General features: G+C 60.7%; 1 protein-coding gene across 1 annotated transcript in view; it reads left to right on the forward strand.

Moving 5' to 3' along the window:
* Nucleotides 1-19,979, forward strand: part of F10 (coagulation factor X) — a 58,159-nt gene that overhangs the window by 20,665 nt on the left and 17,515 nt on the right. Inside the window, exons 6-7 of the mRNA XM_077110670.1 lie at nt 825-1,066; nt 2,266-2,383. Of these exons, the coding sequence (XP_076966785.1) occupies nt 825-1,066; nt 2,266-2,383 (360 nt within the window). The remainder of the gene's footprint in view (nt 1-824; nt 1,067-2,265; nt 2,384-19,979) is intronic.

Genomic DNA, 19,979 nt, shown 5'->3' on the forward strand with positions numbered 1-19,979 from the left:
CTCTGGTCTCGTCCTAGAGAGCAAACTCAGAGTGTGAAAGGAGGTGTACAAACATCCTCCAGAGCTAGCAAGTGTAGGAAGAGGGTCCTGCTTCCAGGGAACACTCCCAAGCATCCTGAGGGCGGGCAGCTGCCAGGCCCCGCCTGGGCCAGGGGAAAGCACCGGCTCCCAGCCGACCCTGACAAGCACAGGGGGTTGCTGTCCTGTCCTGCTGCTGCATCCCCTTCTCTTCATTCTGGCTCTGCAGGGACGCCCTCCTCTCTGCCTTGGGTCCCCTGCAGATGATGTGGGAAGGGAGGGTTCAAATACATGGCCCTGCTCTTGGGTCCCTGCCGGAGCCAGGAAGCGGCAGATGGGGCCCCACAAAGCCGCATCGGCTCTCTGGCACCCCGCTTGGCTGCAGACTGCTTGCCCGTGCTTCCTGCCCAGGGCTGCTTTCCTTCCTGGAACACTGGGTTTTAATTCGACACTTCATGAGGAAAAATTTCAAGCATATAGCAAAATCAGAACAGTCCAGGGCACCCCCCGTGGAAGCCAGCCCTCTGGACTCTCCACGGGCCTCTTGCCTCGCCCTGCCGGCGCCCCCTCTGCCTTTGACCTTACTTGTTGGTGCCTTTGCCAGTTGTAGGCAGCTGTGCACCTCTCCTTCTGCTCCCGCTGCGACTAGAGCTCAGGTGAGGTAAGCCCCATGCAGACAGCTGCACCCACCTGGGGCTCCACCACTACCTACCAAGCGTCACCGAGTCCATCTGCCCAGGACTCCCAGCTGGGGCCCAGGGGTGCTGGAGCCTGGCTTTGCTGAGACCCTGCTGTGCTTCTTTCAGACCTCTTCCCCTGTGGGAAGCTCACTCTGGGACGCAGGAAGAGGTCAGCGGGCCCAGCTGCCAACAGCAGCGAGGCTATGCCCAGGACCACCACGCCAGCCTGGAGTGGCCTGGACAGCCTGCCTCCCACCCAGGACCCCTCCAACTTGCTCACCCTCAACCAGACCTACCAGAAGGACAGCAGGAACCTCATTCGGATCGTGGGCGGCCGGGACTGTGAAGAGGGGGAGTGTCCCTGGCAGGTAACTGTCCTGAGCAGCTCTGGGAAGGCACAGCTGGGCCCCTCCTGCTCAGCACCTGGGGGGAAGGCCCCCATTCAGGCAGAGTCCCACTGGGCAAGGGCTCCCACCCAGCACGTGAGCCATGGCCTGCAGGAGGCTGGGGCACGGTGTGTTCTCTGCTCTGCCACCCATCGCCCCTCGGGCGTCCTCCCTGCTGGCCCTCCATGCCCAGGGCCACCCTGTTCTGGGAAGGACGGAAAGGCAGAAAGGCCTAGTCTGAAAACCTGCCCATGAGGGTCAGGCCGCACCTGGCAGCAGGTGAGCAGGCCACTCCCGCCTCCAAGGGTAAGGAAGAAAATCACTTCCTTGTTTCACTTCTAATTTTTTTTAATAACCCAAATACCTAAAAATTCCTAAGGGAAGGGAGACAGTATCAGAAAGTACCTTAGAGAAAAGCACATCCATTTATGCTCAGAAGTAAAAACATTGAAAATAGAAATAAAAATCACTGGATTAGGGTTTCCCAATTTAAGAAGGAAAAAAAAAAAAAAAGCACAAGACTTTAGTTACATTTGAATCTCATACAAACAATGAGTGACTTCTGACGTGTGTCCCGGATGTTGCATGGGACTCACTGCCGATGGCTTGCCCTTTCGCTCTGGACTAGGTGCCCAAATTGGGCGGAGGTTTTCAGTGCCCAAAAGCAAGTGCCTGTCCCGTAGCAGGACTGCAGAGATCCCCTGAGCCCCCGCCCTAGGCTGTGGACGGGTGTCCCCTGCTCTAGAGTTTGAGGGGCCCATGGGAAGGCAGCATCAGCCCCTGCTCACCGCTGGGACATGTTCAGTGAGAACTCGCTGTGTGGGTGCAGAACTGGTGCTGGGTGTGCAGAAAATGACATCCTGGACCTAGAAAGGGGCAGCCCTATCATCCTGGCCTGGAGCAGTGGGATGGGCGAGGAGACCTCCCCCAGAGGGTGGGTGTGGAGCGCCAGGGCCCTTTGGAAAGGGCTCCAAAGACAGTGGGGCTGAAGAGTGGCTTCCAGAGCCCAGAGGAAGACTCCCGGCTATCAGGGCAGAAGGGAGCAGGAAGGAAAGCTCTGGGACAGGCCGGCCCATGGAGAAGCTCCTGCCGAGGCCAGGAGGCCAGCTCTCCTTGAAAGTGTCCAGTCTGACCTCAGGGCCTGTGTAACCCGGGTGGCTGACTGAGTCTCACTGCTGCAGGCCCTCCTCATCGACGAAGAAAATGAGGGGTTCTGTGGGGGCACCATCCTGAGCCCGTTCCACGTCCTCACCGCAGCCCACTGTCTGCACCAAGCCAAGAGATTCAAGGTGAGGGTAGGTAAGTGACCCACTCTCCACGCCCCGGCGCTACCTCCCAGCCTCCCCACCCGTCAGCCCCTCTAGAACAGATTGACCTGGCAGCCTGTCCAGAGGTGGTGAGGCGTCTCAGGTGAAGGGCAGGAAGCAGTGGGAGAGGGGTGGGCGCCGCTGACCTCCAGACCCTCCCCAGAACCTCAGGGCCTTTCTCCTGTGGCTGGCTGTCCCTGCGGAGCCCTCCTGGCCTCCCTCCTCCTCCCTCTGCAACACGCCCCGAGCCTCCTACCTCCTACTTTCGTCTGTGGGGTCTGTGGGTCGTTTGGTTAAAGTCTGTCTCTACAGACTCTAGAGCTGCCCAGGGAAAACACAGTGCAAGCCACCAGTGCACCTGAAATGTCACAGTAATGTTAAAGTCTCTGTCACACGTCTAGTAAGTCCATAGGAACTGGTGGAATTGATTTTATCATCATATCTGATTTAACCCATGTACCCCAAATATTGACATTTCAATGTGCAATTAAATAAGACGCTCAGCCCCTTTCTTTCCATTCTAAGAGATTCACAATTCCACCCGGCTCAGACACACCTCTTTCCAGGTGCTCAGCCTATCACACAGCCCAGGTCTGGACCTTTAGCTCCCCAGCACCTGGTCAGGGCCTGGCACACTGAGCACACGCGGGATACCAGCTGAAGGCCTGAAGAATCAAGAGGACCTGACGCCCTGAATAGCTGGAATGTGAGCAGGGACACCAGGTCCTGGCACCCAGGAGGGATACCCAGGTCTTGACGCCACACCAGGTCCTGACACCTGAGAGGGATACCCAGGTCCTGACATCTAGGAGGGACACCAGGTCCTGACACCTAGGAGGGACACCAGGTCCTGACACCTGAGAGGGATACCCAGGTCCTGACATCTAGGAGGGACACCAGGTCCTGACACCTAGGAGGGACACCAGGTCCTGACACCTAGGAGGGACACCAGGTCCTGACACCAGGAGGGACATCCAGGTCCTGACACCTAGGAGGAACACCAGGTCCTGACACCTGAGAGGGATACCCAGGTCCTGACATCTAGGAGGGACACCAGGTCCTGACACCTGAGAGGGATACCCAGGTCCTGACATCTAGGAGGAACACCAGGTCCTGACACCTGAGAGGGATACCCAGGTCCTGACATCTAGGAAGGACACCAGGTCCTGACACCTGAGAGGGATACCCAGGTCCTGACACCTAGGAGGAACACCAGGTCCTGACACCTGAGAGGGATACCCAGGTCCTGACATCTAGGAAGGACACCAGGTCCTGACACCTGAGAGGGATACCCAGGTCCTGACACCCCAGGAGGAACACCAGGTCCTGACACCTGAGAGGGATACCCAGGTCCTGACATCTAGGAGGGACACCAGGTCCTGACACCTAGGAGGGACACCAGGTCCTGACACCTAGGAGGGACACCAGGTCCTGACATCTAGGAGGGACACCAGGTCCTGACATCTAGGAGGGACACCAGGTCCTGACACCTAGGAGGGACACCAGGTCCTGACACCCCAGGAGGGACACCAGATCCTGACACCTAGGAGGAACACCAGGTCCTGACACCTGAGAGGGATACCCAGGTCCTGACATCTAGGAAGGACACCAGGTCCTGACACCTGAGAGGGATACCCAGGTCCTGACATCTAGGAGGGACACCAGGTCCTGACACCTAGGAGGGACACCAGGTCCTGACACCTAGGAGGAACACCAGGTCCTGACACCTAGGAGGGACACCAGGTCCTGACACCCAGGAGGGACACCAGATCCTGACACCCCAGGAGGGACACCAGGTCCTGACACCCAGGAGGGACACCAGGTCCTGACACCCAGGAGGAACACCAGGTCCTGACACCCAGGAGGGACACCAGGTCCTGACACCTAGGAGGGACACCAGGTCCTGACGACCAGGAGGGACATCCAGGTCCTGACACCTAGGAGGAACACCAGGTCCTGACACCTGAGAGGGACACCAGGTCCTGACACCCAGGAGGGACATCCAGGTCCTGACACCTAGGAGGGACACCAGGTCCTGACACCCAGGAGGGACACCAGATCCTGATACCCAGGAAGAACATCCAGGTCCTGACACCTAGGAGGGACACCAGGTCCTGACACCCAGGAGGGACACCAGGTCCTGACACCTGAGAGGGACACCAGATCCTGACACCCAGGAGGGACACCAGGTCCTGACACCTAGGAGGGACACCAGATCCTGACACCTAGGAGGACACCAGGTCCTGACACCTAGGAGGGACACCAGATCCTGACACCTAGGAGGACACCAGGTCCTGACGACCAGGAGGGACATCCAGGTCCTGACACCCAGGAGGAACACCAGGTCCTGACACCTAGGAGGGACACCAGGTCCTGACACCTAGGAGGAACACCAGGTCCTGACACCTAGGAGGAACACCAGGTCCTGACACCCAGGAGGGACACCAGGTCCTGACACCTAGGAGGGACACCAGGTCCTGACACCCAGGAGGGACACCAGGTCCTGACACCCAGGAGGGACACCAGGTCCTGACACCTAGGAGGGACACCAGATCCTGACACCCAGGAGGGACACCAGGTCCTGACACCTAGGAGGGACACCAGGTCCTGACGACCAGGAGGGACACCAGGTCCTGACACCTAGGAGGAACACCAGGTCCTGACACCTGAGAGGGACACCAGGTCCTGACACCCAGGAGGGACATCCAGGTCCTGACACCTAGGAGGGACACCAGGTCCTGACACCCAGGAGGGACACCAGGTCCTGACACCTAGGAGGGACACCAGATCCTGACACCCAGGAGGGACACCAGGTCCTGACACCTAGGAGGGACACCAGGTCCTGACGACCAGGAGGGACACCAGGTCCTGACACCTAGGAGGAACACCAGGTCCTGACACCTGAGAGGGACACCAGGTCCTGACACCCAGGAGGGACATCCAGGTCCTGACACCTAGGAGGGACACCAGGTCCTGACACCCAGGAGGGATACCAGGTCCTGACACCCAGGAGGGACACCAGGTCCTGACACCTAGGAGGGACACCAGGTCCTGACGACCAGGAGGGACATCCAGGTCCTGACACCTAGGAGGAACACCAGGTCCTGACACCTGAGAGGGACACCAGGTCCTGACACCCAGGAGGGACATCCAGGTCCTGACACCTAGGAGGGACACCAGGTCCTGACACCCAGGAGGGACACCAGGTCCTGATACCCAGGAGGAACATCCAGGTCCTGACACCTAGGAGGGACACCAGGTCCTGACACCTAGGAGGGACACCAGGTCCTGACACCTGAGAGGGACACCAGATCCTGACACCCAGGAGGGACACCAGGTCCTGACACCTGAGAGGGACACCAGATCCTGACACCCAGGAGGGACACCAGGTCCTGACACCTAGGAGGGACACCAGATCCTGACACCTAGGAGGACACCAGGTCCTGACACCTAGGAGGGACACCAGATCCTGACACCCAGGAGGGACACCAGGTCCTGACACCTAGGAGGGACACCAGATCCTGACACCTAGGAGGACACCAGGTCCTGACACCTAGGAGGGACACCAGATCCTGACACCCAGGAGGGACACCAGGTCCTGACACCTAGGAGGGACACCAGATCCTGACACCTAGGAGGACACCAGGTCCTGACACCTAGGAGGGACACCAGATCCTGACACCCAGGAGGGACACCAGGTCCTGACACCTGAGAGGGACACCAGATCCTGACACCCAGGAGGGACACCAGGTCCTGACACCTAGGAGGGACACCAGATCCTGACACCTAGGAGGACACCAGGTCCTGACACCTAGGAGGGACACCAGATCCTGACACCCAGGAGGGACACCAGGTCCTGACACCTAGGAGGGACACCAGATCCTGACACCTAGGAGGACACCAGGTCCTGACACCTAGGAGGGACACCAGATCCTGACACCCAGGAGGGACACCAGATCCTGACACCTAGGAGGGACACCAGCTCCTGACACCTAGGAGGAACACCAGGTCCTGACACCCAGGAGGGACACCAGGTCCTGACACCCAGGAGGAACACCAGGTCCTGACACCTAGGAGGGACACCAGCTCCTGACACCTAGGAGGAACACCAGGTCCTGACACCCAGGAGGGACACCAGGTCCTGACACCTAGGAGGGACACCAGGTCCTGACATCTAGGAGGGACACCAGGTCCTGACACCTAGGAGGACACCAGGTCCTGACACCTAGGAGGGACACCAGGTCCTGACACCCCAGGAGGAACACCAGGTCCTGACACCCAGGAGGGACACCAGGTCCTGACACCCCAGGAGGAACACCAGGTCCTGACACCTAGGAGGGACACCAGGTCCTGACACCTAGGAGGAACACCAGGTCCTGACACCCAGGAGGGACACCAGGTCCTGACACCTAGGAGGGACACCAGGTCCTGACACCTAGGAGGAACACCAGGTCCTGACACCCAGGAGGGACACCAGGTCCTGACACCTAGGAGGAACACCAGGTCCTGACACCTAGGAGGGACACCAGGTCCTGACACCTAGGAGGAACACCAGGTCCTGACACCCAGGAGGGACACCAGGTCCTGACACCTAGGAGGGACACCAGGTCCTGACACCCAGGAGGGACACCAGATCCTGACACCCAGGAGGGACACCAGATCCTGACACCTAGGAGGGACACCAGGTCCTGACGACCAGGAGGAACACCAGGTCCTGACACCTAGGAGGAACACCAGGTCCTGACACCCAGGAGGAACACCAGGTCCTGACACCCAGGAGGGACACCAGATCCTGACACCTAGGAGGAACACCAGGTCCTGACACCTAGGAGGGACACCAGGTCCTGACACCCAGGAGGGACACCAGGTCCTGACACCCAGGAGGGACACCAGATCCTGACACCTAGGAGGAACACCAGGTCCTGACACCCAGGAGGAACACCAGGTCCTGACACCTAGGAGGGACACCAGGTCCTGACACCCAGGAGGGACACCAGGTCCTGACACCCAGGAGGGACACCAGGTCCTGACACCCAGGAGGAACACCAGGTCCTGACACCTAGGAGGAACACCAGGTCCTGACACCCAGGAGGAACACCAGGTCCTGACACCCAGGAGGAACACCAGGTCCTGACACCCAGGAGGGACACCAGATCCTGACACCCAGGAGGAACACCAGGTCCTGACACCCAGGAGGAACACCAGGTCCTGACACCTAGGAGGGACACCAGGTCCTGACACCTAGGAGGGACACCAGGTCCTGACACCCAGGAGGGACACCAGGTCCTGACACCCAGGAGGGACACCAGGTCCTGACACCCAGGAGGGACACCAGATCCTGACACCTAGGAGGGACACCAGGTCCTGACACCTAGGAGGGACACCAGGTCCTGACACCCCAGGAGGGACACCAGGTCCTGACGACCAGGAGGAACACCAGGTCCTGACACCCCAGGAGGGACACCAGGTCCTGACACCTAGGAGGGACACCAGGTCCTGACACCTAGGAGGGACACCAGATCCTGACACCCAGGAGGGACACCAGGTCCTGACACCTAGGAGGGACACCAGGTCCTGACACCCAGGAGGGACACCAGGTCCTGACACCTAGGAGGAACACCAGGTCCTGACACCTAGGAGGGACACCAGGTCCTGACACCTAGGAGGGACACCAGATCCTGACACCCAGGAGGGACACCAGGTCCTGACGACCAGGAGGAACACCAGGTCCTGACACCTAGGAGGGACACCAGGTCCTGATACCCAGGAGGGACACCAGGTCCTGATACCCAGGAGGGACACCAGGTCCTGATACCCAGGAGGGACACCAGGTCCTGACACCTAGGAGGGACACCAGGTCCTGACACCCAGGAGGGACACCAGGTCCTGAACCCAGGAGGGACACCAGGTCCTGACACCCAGGAGGGACACCAGATCCTGACACCCAGGAGGGACACCAGGTCCTGACACCCAGGAGGAACACCAGGTCCTGACACCTAGGAGGGACACCAGGTCCTGACACCTAGGAGGGACACAAGGTCCTGACACCTAGGAGGGACACCAGCTCCTGACATCTAGGAGGAACACCAGGTCCTGACACCTAGGAGGGACACCAGGTCCTGACACCCAGGAGGGACACCAGGTCCTGACACCCAGGAGGGACACCAGATCCTGACACCCAGGAGGGACACCAGGTCCTGACACCCAGGAGGGACACCAGATCCTGACACCTAGGAGGGACACCAGGTCCTGACACCTAGGAGGGACACCAGGTCCTGACACCTAGGAGGGACACCAGGTCCTGACACCTAGGAGGGACACCAGGTCCTGACACCTAGGAGGGACACCAGGTCCTGACACCTAGGAGGGACACCAGATCCTGACACCTAGGAGGGACACCAGGTCCTGACATCTAGGAGGGACACCAGGTCCTGACACCTAGGAGGGACACCAGGTCCTGACACCCAGGAGGGACACCAGGTCCTGACACCCAGGAGGGACACCAGATCCTGACACCTAGGAGGGACACCAGGTCCTGACGACCAGGAGGAACACCAGGTCCTGACACCCCAGGAGGGACACCAGGTCCTGACACCTAGGAGGGACACCAGGTCCAGACACCTAGGAGGGACACCAGATCCTGACACCCAGGAGGGACACCAGGTCCTGACACCTAGGAGGGACACCAGATCCTGACACCTAGGAGGGACACCAGGTCCTGATACCCAGGAGGGACACCAGGTCCTGACACCCCAGGAGGGACACCAGGTCCTGACACCTAGGAGGAACACCAGGTCCTGACACCCAGGAGGGACACCAGGTCCTGACACCCCAGGAGGGACACCAGGTCCTGACACCTAGGAGGAACACCAGGTCCTGACACCCAGGAGGACACCAGGTCCTGACACCTAGGAGGGACATCCAGGTCCTGACATCTAGGAGGGACACCAGGTCCTGACACCCCAGGAGGGACACCAGGTCCTGACACCTAGGAGGGACACCAGGTTCTGACACCCAGGAGGGACACCAGGTCCTGAACCCAGGAGGGACACCAGGTCCTGACACCTAGGAGGGACACCAGGTCCTGACACCCAGGAGGGACACCAGGTCCTGAACCCAGGAGGGACACCAGGTCCTGACACCCAGGAGGGACACCAGATCCTGACACCTAGGAGGGACACCAGGTCCTGACACCTAGGAGGGACACCAGGTCCTGACACCTAGGAGGGACACCAGCTCCTGACATCTAGGAGGAACACCAGGTCCTGACACCCAGGAGGGACACCAGGTCCTGACACCTAGGAGGGACACCAGATCCTGACACCTAGGAGGAACACCAGGTCCTGACATCTAGGAGGAACACCAGGTCCTGACACCTAGGAGGACACCAGGTCCTGACACCTAGGAGGGACACCAGATCCTGACACCTAGGAGGGACACCAGGTCCTGACACCCAGGAGGGACACCAGGTCCTGACACCTAGGAGGGACACCAGATCCTGACACCCAGGAGGGACACCAGGTCCTGACACCTAGGAGGAACACCAGGTCCTGACACCCAGGAGGGACACCAGGTCCTGACACCTAGGAGGGACACCAGATCCTGACACCTAGGAGGGACACCAGCTCCTGACATCTAGGAGGAACACCAGGTCCTGACACCTAGGAGGGACACCAGCTCCTGACATCTAGGAGGAACACCAGGTCCTGACACCCAGGAGGGACACCAGGTCCTGACACCCAGGAGGGACACCAGGTCCTGACACCCAGGAGGGACACCAGATCCTGACACCTAGGAGGGACACCAGGTCCTGACACCTAGGAGGGACACCAGGTCCTGACACCTAGGAGGGACACCAGCTCCTGACATCTAGGAGGAACACCAGGTCCTGACACCCAGGAGGGACACCAGGTCCTGACACCTAGGAGGGACACCAGATCCTGACACCTAGGAGGAACACCAGGTCCTGACATCTAGGAGGAACACCAGGTCCTGACACCTAGGAGGACACCAGGTCCTGACACCTAGGAGGGACACCAGATCCTGACACCCAGGAGGAACACCAGGTCCTGACACCTAGGAGGGACACCAGATCCTGACACCTAGGAGGGACACCAGGTCCTGACACCCAGGAGGGACACCAGGTCCTGACACCTAGGAGGGACACCAGATCCTGACACCCAGGAGGGACACCAGGTCCTGACACCTAGGAGGAACACCAGGTCCTGACACCCAGGAGGGACACCAGGTCCTGACACCTAGGAGGGACACCAGATCCTGACACCTAGGAGGGACACCAGCTCCTGACATCTAGGAGGAACACCAGGTCCTGACACCCAGGAGGGACACCAGATCCTGACACCCAGGAGGGACACCAGGTCCTGACACCTAGGAGGGACACCAGGTCCTGACACCCAGGAGGGACACCAGGTCCTGACACCCAGGAGGGACACCAGATCCTGACACCCAGGAGGGACACCAGGTCCTGACACCCAGGAGGGACACCAGATCCTGACACCTAGGAGGGACACCAGGTCCTGACACCTAGGAGGGACACCAGGTCCTGACACCTAGGAGGGACACCAGGTCCTGACACCTAGGAGGGACACCAGGTCCTGACACCTAGGAGGGACACCAGATCCTGACACCTAGGAGGGACACCAGGTCCTGACATCTAGGAGGGACACCAGGTCCTGACACCTAGGAGGGACACCAGGTCCTGACACCCAGGAGGGTCACCAGGTCCTGACACCCAGGAGGGACACCAGATCCTGACACCCAGGAGGGACACCAGGTCCTGACACCCAGGAGGGACACCAGATCCTGACACCTAGGAGGGACACCAGGTCCTGACACCTAGGAGGGACACCAGGTCCTGACACCTAGGAGGGACACCAGGTCCTGACACCTAGGAGGGACACCAGGTCCTGACACCTAGGAGGGACACCAGGTCCTGACGACCAGGAGGGACACCAGGTCCTGACACCTAGGAGGAACACCAGGTCCTGACACCTGAGAGGGACACCAGGTCCTGACACCCAGGAGGGACATCCAGGTCCTGACACCTAGGAGGGACACCAGGTCCTGACACCCAGGAGGGACACCAGGTCCTGACACCTAGGAGGGACACCAGATCCTGACACCCAGGAGGGACACCAGGTCCTGACACCTAGGAGGGACACCAGGTCCTGACGACCAGGAGGGACACCAGGTCCTGACACCTAGGAGGAACACCAGGTCCTGACACCTGAGAGGGACACCAGGTCCTGACACCCAGGAGGGACATCCAGGTCCTGACACCTAGGAGGGACACCAGGTCCTGACACCCAGGAGGGATACCAGGTCCTGACACCCAGGAGGGACACCAGGTCCTGACACCTAGGAGGGACACCAGGTCCTGACGACCAGGAGGGACATCCAGGTCCTGACACCTAGGAGGAACACCAGGTCCTGACACCTGAGAGGGACACCAGGTCCTGACACCCAGGAGGGACATCCAGGTCCTGACACCTAGGAGGGACACCAGGTCCTGACACCCAGGAGGGACACCAGGTCCTGATACCCAGGAGGAACATCCAGGTCCTGACACCTAGGAGGGACACCAGGTCCTGACACCTAGGAGGGACACCAGGTCCTGACACCTGAGAGGGACACCAGATCCTGACACCCAGGAGGGACACCAGGTCCTGACACCTGAGAGGGACACCAGATCCTGACACCCAGGAGGGACACCAGGTCCTGACACCTAGGAGGGACACCAGATCCTGACACCTAGGAGGACACCAGGTCCTGACACCTAGGAGGGACACCAGATCCTGACACCCAGGAGGGACACCAGGTCCTGACACCTAGGAGGGACACCAGATCCTGACACCTAGGAGGACACCAGGTCCTGACACCTAGGAGGGACACCAGATCCTGACACCCAGGAGGGACACCAGGTCCTGACACCTAGGAGGGACACCAGATCCTGACACCTAGGAGGACACCAGGTCCTGACACCTAGGAGGGACACCAGATCCTGACACCCAGGAGGGACACCAGGTCCTGACACCTGAGAGGGACACCAGATCCTGACACCCAGGAGGGACACCAGGTCCTGACACCTAGGAGGGACACCAGATCCTGACACCTAGGAGGACACCAGGTCCTGACACCTAGGAGGGACACCAGATCCTGACACCCAGGAGGGACACCAGGTCCTGACACCTAGGAGGGACACCAGATCCTGACACCTAGGAGGACACCAGGTCCTGACACCTAGGAGGGACACCAGATCCTGACACCCAGGAGGGACACCAGATCCTGACACCTAGGAGGGACACCAGCTCCTGACACCTAGGAGGAACACCAGGTCCTGACACCCAGGAGGGACACCAGGTCCTGACACCCAGGAGGAACACCAGGTCCTGACACCTAGGAGGGACACCAGCTCCTGACACCTAGGAGGAACACCAGGTCCTGACACCCAGGAGGGACACCAGGTCCTGACACCTAGGAGGGACACCAGGTCCTGACATCTAGGAGGGACACCAGGTCCTGACACCTAGGAGGACACCAGGTCCTGACACCTAGGAGGGACACCAGGTCCTGACACCCCAGGAGGAACACCAGGTCCTGACACCCAGGAGGGACACCAGGTCCTGACACCCCAGGAGGAACACCAGGTCCTGACACCTAGGAGGGACACCAGGTCCTGACACCTAGGAGGAACACCAGGTCCTGACACCCAGGAGGGACACCAGGTCCTGACACCTAGGAGGGACACCAGGTCCTGACACCTAGGAGGAACACCAGGTCCTGACACCCAGGAGGGACACCAGGTCCTGACACCTAGGAGGGACACCAGGTCCTGACACCTAGGAGGGACACCAGATCCTGACACCCAGGAGGGACACCAGGTCCTGACACCTAGGAGGGACACCAGGTCCTGACACCCAGGAGGGACACCAGATCCTGACACCTAGGAGGGACACCAGGTCCTGACACCTAGGAGGGACACCAGGTCCTGACACCTAGGAGGAACACCAGGTCCTGACACCCAGGAGGGACACCAGGTCCTGACACCTAGGAGGGACACCAGGTCCTGACACCCAGGAGGGACACCAGATCCTGACACCCAGGAGGGACACCAGATCCTGACACCTAGGAGGGACACCAGGTCCTGACGACCAGGAGGAACACCAGGTCCTGACACCTAGGAGGAACACCAGGTCCTGACACCCAGGAGGAACACCAGGTCCTGACACCCAGGAGGGACACCAGATCCTGACACCTAGGAGGAACACCAGGTCCTGACACCTAGGAGGGACACCAGGTCCTGACACCCAGGAGGGACACCAGGTCCTGACACCCAGGAGGGACACCAGATCCTGACACCTAGGAGGAACACCAGGTCCTGACACCCAGGAGGAACACCAGGTCCTGACACCTAGGAGGGACACCAGGTCCTGACACCCAGGAGGGACACCAGGTCCTGACACCCAGGAGGGACACCAGGTCCTGACACCCAGGAGGAACACCAGGTCCTGACACCTAGGAGGAACACCAGGTCCTGACACCCAGGAGGAACACCAGGTCCTGACACCCAGGAGGAACACCAGGTCCTGACACCCAGGAGGGACACCAGATCCTGACACCCAGGAGGAACACCAGGTCCTGACACCCAGGAGGAACACCAGGTCCTGACACCTAGGAGGGACACCAGGTCCTGACACCTAGGAGGGACACCAGGTCCTGACACCCAGGAGGGACACCAGGTCCTGACACCCAGGAGGGACACCAGGTCCTGACACCCAGGAGGGACACCAGATCCTGACACCTAGGAGGGACACCAGGTCCTGACACCTAGGAGGGACACCAGGTCCTGACACCCCAGGAGGGACACCAGGTCCTGACGACCAGGAGGAACACCAGGTCCTGACACCCCAGGAGGGACACCAGGTCCTGACACCTAGGAGGGACACCAGGTCCTGACACCTAGGAGGGACACCAGATCCTGACACCCAGGAGGGACACCAGGTCCTGACACCTAGGAGGGACACCAGGTCCTGACACCCAGGAGGGACACCAGGTCCTGACACCTAGGAGGAACACCAGGTCCTGACACCTAGGAGGGACACCAGGTCCTGACACCTAGGAGGGACACCAGATCCTGACACCCAGGAGGGACACCAGGTCCTGACGACCAGGAGGAACACCAGGTCCTGACACCTAGGAGGAACACCAGGTCCTGACACCCAGGAGGGACACCAGGTCCTGACACCTAGGAGGGACACCAGGTCCTGACACCTAGGAGGGACACCAGATCCTGACACCCAGGAGGGACACCAGGTCCTGACGACCAGGAGGAACACCAGGTCCTGACACCTAGGAGGAACACCAGGTCCTGACACCCAGGAGGGACACCAGGTCCTGATACCCAGGAGGGACACCAGGTCCTGATACCCAGGAGGGACACCAGGTCCTGATACCCAGGAGGGACACCAGGTCCTGACACCTAGGAGGGACACCAGGTCCTGACACCCAGGAGGGACACCAGGTCCTGAACCCAGGAGGGACACCAGGTCCTGACACCCAGGAGGGACACCAGATCCTGACACCCAGGAGGGACACCAGGTCCTGACACCCAGGAGGAACACCAGGTCCTGACACCTAGGAGGGACACCAGGTCCTGACACCTAGGAGGGACACAAGGTCCTGACACCTAGGAGGGACACCAGCTCCTGACATCTAGGAGGAACACCAGGTCCTGACACCTAGGAGGGACACCAGGTCCTGACACCCAGGAGGGACACCAGGTCCTGACACCCAGGAGGGACACCAGATCCTGACACCCAGGAGGGACACCAGGTCCTGACACCCAGGAGGGACACCAGATCCTGACACCTAGGAGGGACACCAGGTCCTGACACCTAGGAGGGACACCAGGTCCTGACACCTAGGAGGGACACCAGGTCCTGACACCTAGGAGGGACACCAGGTCCTGACACCTAGGAGGGACACCAGATCCTGACACCTAGGAGGGACACCAGGTCCTGACATCTAGGAGGGACACCAGGTCCTGACACCTAGGAGGGACACCAGGTCCTGACACCCAGGAGGGACACCAGGTCCTGACACCCAGGAGGGACACCAGATCCTGACACCTAGGAGGGACACCAGGTCCTGACGACCAGGAGGAACACCAGGTCCTGACACCCCAGGAGGGACACCAGGTCCTGACACCTAGGAGGGACACCAGGTCCAGACACCTAGGAGGGACACCAGATCCTGACACCCAGGAGGGACACCAGGTCCTGACACCTAGGAGGGACACCAGATCCTGACACCTAGGAGGGACACCAGGTCCTGATACCCAGGAGGGACACCAGGTCCTGACACCCCAGGAGGGACACCAGGTCCTGACACCTAGGAGGAACACCAGGTCCTGACACCCAGGAGGGACACCAGGTCCTGACACCCCAGGAGGGACACCAGGTCCTGACACCTAGGAGGAACACCAGGTCCTGACACCCAGGAGGACACCAGGTCCTGACACCTAGGAGGGACATCCAGGTCCTGACATCTAGGAGGGACACCAGGTCCTGACACCCCAGGAGGGACACCAGGTCCTGACACCTAGGAGGGACACCAGGTTCTGACACCCAGGAGGGACACCAGGTCCTGAACCCAGGAGGGACACCAGGTCCTGACACCTAGGAGGGACACCAGGTCCTGACACCCAGGAGGGACACCAGGTCCTGAACCCAGGAGGGACACCAGGTCCTGACACCCAGGAGGGACACCAGATCCTGACACCTAGGAGGGACACCAGGTCCTGACACCTAGGAGGGACACCAGGTCCTGACACCTAGGAGGGACACCAGCTCCTGACATCTAGGAGGAACACCAGGTCCTGACACCCAGGAGGGACACCAGGTCCTGACACCTAGGAGGGACACCAGATCCTGACACCTAGGAGGAACACCAGGTCCTGACATCTAGGAGGAACACCAGGTCCTGACACCTAGGAGGACACCAGGTCCTGACACCTAGGAGGGACACCAGATCCTGACACCTAGGAGGGACACCAGGTCCTGACACCCAGGAGGGACACCAGGTCCTGACACCTAGGAGGGACACCAGATCCTGACACCCAGGAGGGACACCAGGTCCTGACACCTAGGAGGAACACCAGGTCCTGACACCCAGGAGGGACACCAGGTCCTGACACCTAGGAGGGACACCAGATCCTGACACCTAGGAGGGACACCAGCTCCTGACATCTAGGAGGAACACCAGGTCCTGACACCTAGGAGGGACACCAGCTCCTGACATCTAGGAGGAACACCAGGTCCTGACACCCAGGAGGGACACCAGGTCCTGACACCCAGGAGGGACACCAGGTCCTGACACCCAGGAGGGACACCAGATCCTGACACCTAGGAGGGACACCAGGTCCTGACACCTAGGAGGGACACCAGGTCCTGACACCTAGGAGGGACACCAGCTCCTGACATCTAGGAGGAACACCAGGTCCTGACACCCAGGAGGGACACCAGGTCCTGACACCTAGGAGGGACACCAGATCCTGACACCTAGGAGGAACACCAGGTCCTGACATCTAGGAGGAACACCAGGTCCTGACACCTAGGAGGACACCAGGTCCTGACACCTAGGAGGGACACCAGATCCTGACACCTAGGAGGGACACCAGGTCCTGACACCCAGGAGGGACACCAGGTCCTGACACCTAGGAGGGACACCAGATCCTGACACCCAGGAGGGACACCAGGTCCTGACACCTAGGAGGAACACCAGGTCCTGACACCCAGGAGGGACACCAGGTCCTGACACCTAGGAGGGACACCAGATCCTGACACCTAGGAGGGACACCAGCTCCTGACATCTAGGAGGAACACCAGGTCCTGACACCCAGGAGGGACACCAGATCCTGACACCCAGGAGGGACACCAGGTCCTGACACCTAGGAGGGACACCAGGTCCTGACACCCAGGAGGGACACCAGGTCCTGACACCCAGGAGGGACACCAGATCCTGACACCCAGGAGGGACACCAGGTCCTGACACCCAGGAGGGACACCAGATCCTGACACCTAGGAGGGACACCAGGTCCTGACACCTAGGAGGGACACCAGGTCCTGACACCTAGGAGGGACACCAGGTCCTGACACCTAGGAGGGACACCAGGTCCTGACACCTAGGAGGGACACCAGATCCTGACACCTAGGAGGGACACCAGGTCCTGACATCTAGGAGGGACACCAGGTCCTGACACCTAGGAGGGACACCAGGTCCTGACACCCAGGAGGGTCACCAGGTCCTGACACCCAGGAGGGACACCAGATCCTGACACCCAGGAGGGACACCAGGTCCTGACACCCAGGAGGGACACCAGATCCTGACACCTAGGAGGGACACCAGGTCCTGACACCTAGGAGGGACACCAGGTCCTGACACCTAGGAGGGACACCAGGTCCTGACACCTAGGAGGGACACCAGGTCCTGACACCTAGGAGGGACACCAGATCCTGACACCTAGGAGGGACACCAGGTCCTGATACCCAGGAGGGACACCAGGTCCTAATACCCAGGAGGGACACCAGGTCTTGACACCTAGGAGGGACACCAGGTCCTGACACCTAGGAGGGACACCAGGTCCTGACACCTAGGAGGAACACCAGGTCCTGACACCCAGGAGGGACACCAGGTCCTGACACCCCAGGAGGGACACCAGGTCCTGACACCTAGGAGGGACACCAGGTCCTGACACCTAGGAGGAACACCAGGTCCTGACACCTAGGAGGAACACCAGGTCCTGACACCTAGGAGGACACCAGGTCCTGACACCTAGGAGGGACATCCAGGTCCTGACATCTAGGAGGGACATCCAGGTCCTGACATCTAGGAGGGACACCAGGTCCTGACAACCCAGGAGGGACACCAGGTCCTGACACCTAGGAGGGACACCAGGTCCTGACACCTAGGAGGAACACCAGGTCCTGACACCCAGGAGGGACACCACGAACTGACACCTAGGAGGGACACCACGAACTGACACCTAGGAGGGACATCCAGGTCCTGACATCTAGGAGGGACACCAGGTCCTGACACCCCAGGAGGGACACCAGGTCCTGACACCTAGGAGGGACACCAGGTCCTGACACCTAGGAGGAACACCAGGTCCTGACACCTAGGAGGAACACCAGGTCCTGACACCCAGGAGGGACACCAGGTCCTGACACCTAGGAGGGACATCCAGGTCCTGACATCTAGGAGGGACATCCAGGTCCTGACATCTAGGAGGGACACCAGGTCCTGACACCCAGGAGGGACACCAGGTCCTGACACCCAGGAGGGACACCACGAACTGACACCTAGGAGGGACACCAGGTCCCGATACCCAGGAGGGACACCAGGTCCTGAACCCAGGAGGGACACCAGGTCCTGATACCTAGGAGGAACACCAGGTCCTGACACCTAGGAGGAACACCAGGTCCTGACACCCAGGAGGGACACCAGGTCCTGACACCCCAGGAGGGACACCAGGTCCTGACACCCAGGAGGGACACCAGCTCCTGACACCCAGGAGGGACACCAGGTCCTGACACCTAGGAGGAACACCAGGTCCTCACACCTAGGAGGGACACCAGGTCCTGACACCCAGGAGGGACACCAGGTCCTGACACCCAGGAGGGACACCAGGTCCTGACACCTAGGAGGAACACCAGGTCCTCACACCCAGGAGGAACACCAGGTCCTGACACCCAGGAGGGACACCAGGTCCTGACACCTAGGAGGGACACCAGCTCCTGACACCTAGGAGGGACACCAGGTCCTGACACCCAGGATGGACACCAGGTCCTGACACCCAGGAGGGACACCAGGTCCTGACACCTAGGAGGGACACCAGGTCCTGACACCTAGGAGGACACCAGGTCCTGACACCCCAGGAGGAACACCAGGTCCTGACATCTAGGAGGGACACCAGGTCCTGACACCCCAGGAAGAACACCAGGTCCTGACACCCAGGAGGGACACCAGGTCCTGACACCCAGGAGGGACACCAGGTCCTGACACCTAGGAGGGACACCAGATCCTGACACCTAGGAGGACACCAGGTCCTGACACCTAGGAGGGACACCAGGTCCTGACACCTAGGAGGGACACCAGATCCTGACACCTAGGAGGACACCAGGTCCTGACACCTAGGAGGGACACCATGTCCTGACACCCCAGGAAGAACACCAGGTCCTGACACCCAGGAGGGACACCAGGTCCTGACACCCAGGAGGGACACCAGCTCCTGACACCCAGGAGGGACACCAGGTCCTGACACCCAGGAGGGACACCAGGTCCTGACACCCAGGAGGGACACCAGCTACTGACATCTAGGAGGGACACCAGATCCTGACACCTAGGAGGGACACCAGGTCCTGACACCCAGGAGGGACACCAGGTCCTGACACCTGAGAGGGATACCCAGGTCCTGACACCTAGGAGGGACACCAGGTCCTGACACCCAGGAGGGACATCCAGGTCCTGCCATCTAGGAGGGACATCCAGGTCCTGACATCTAGGAGGGA

This window comes from Callospermophilus lateralis, chromosome 12 (genome assembly GCF_048772815.1).
Source record: "Callospermophilus lateralis isolate mCalLat2 chromosome 12, mCalLat2.hap1, whole genome shotgun sequence".
NCBI classification, from domain to species: Eukaryota; Metazoa; Chordata; class Mammalia; order Rodentia; family Sciuridae; genus Callospermophilus; species Callospermophilus lateralis.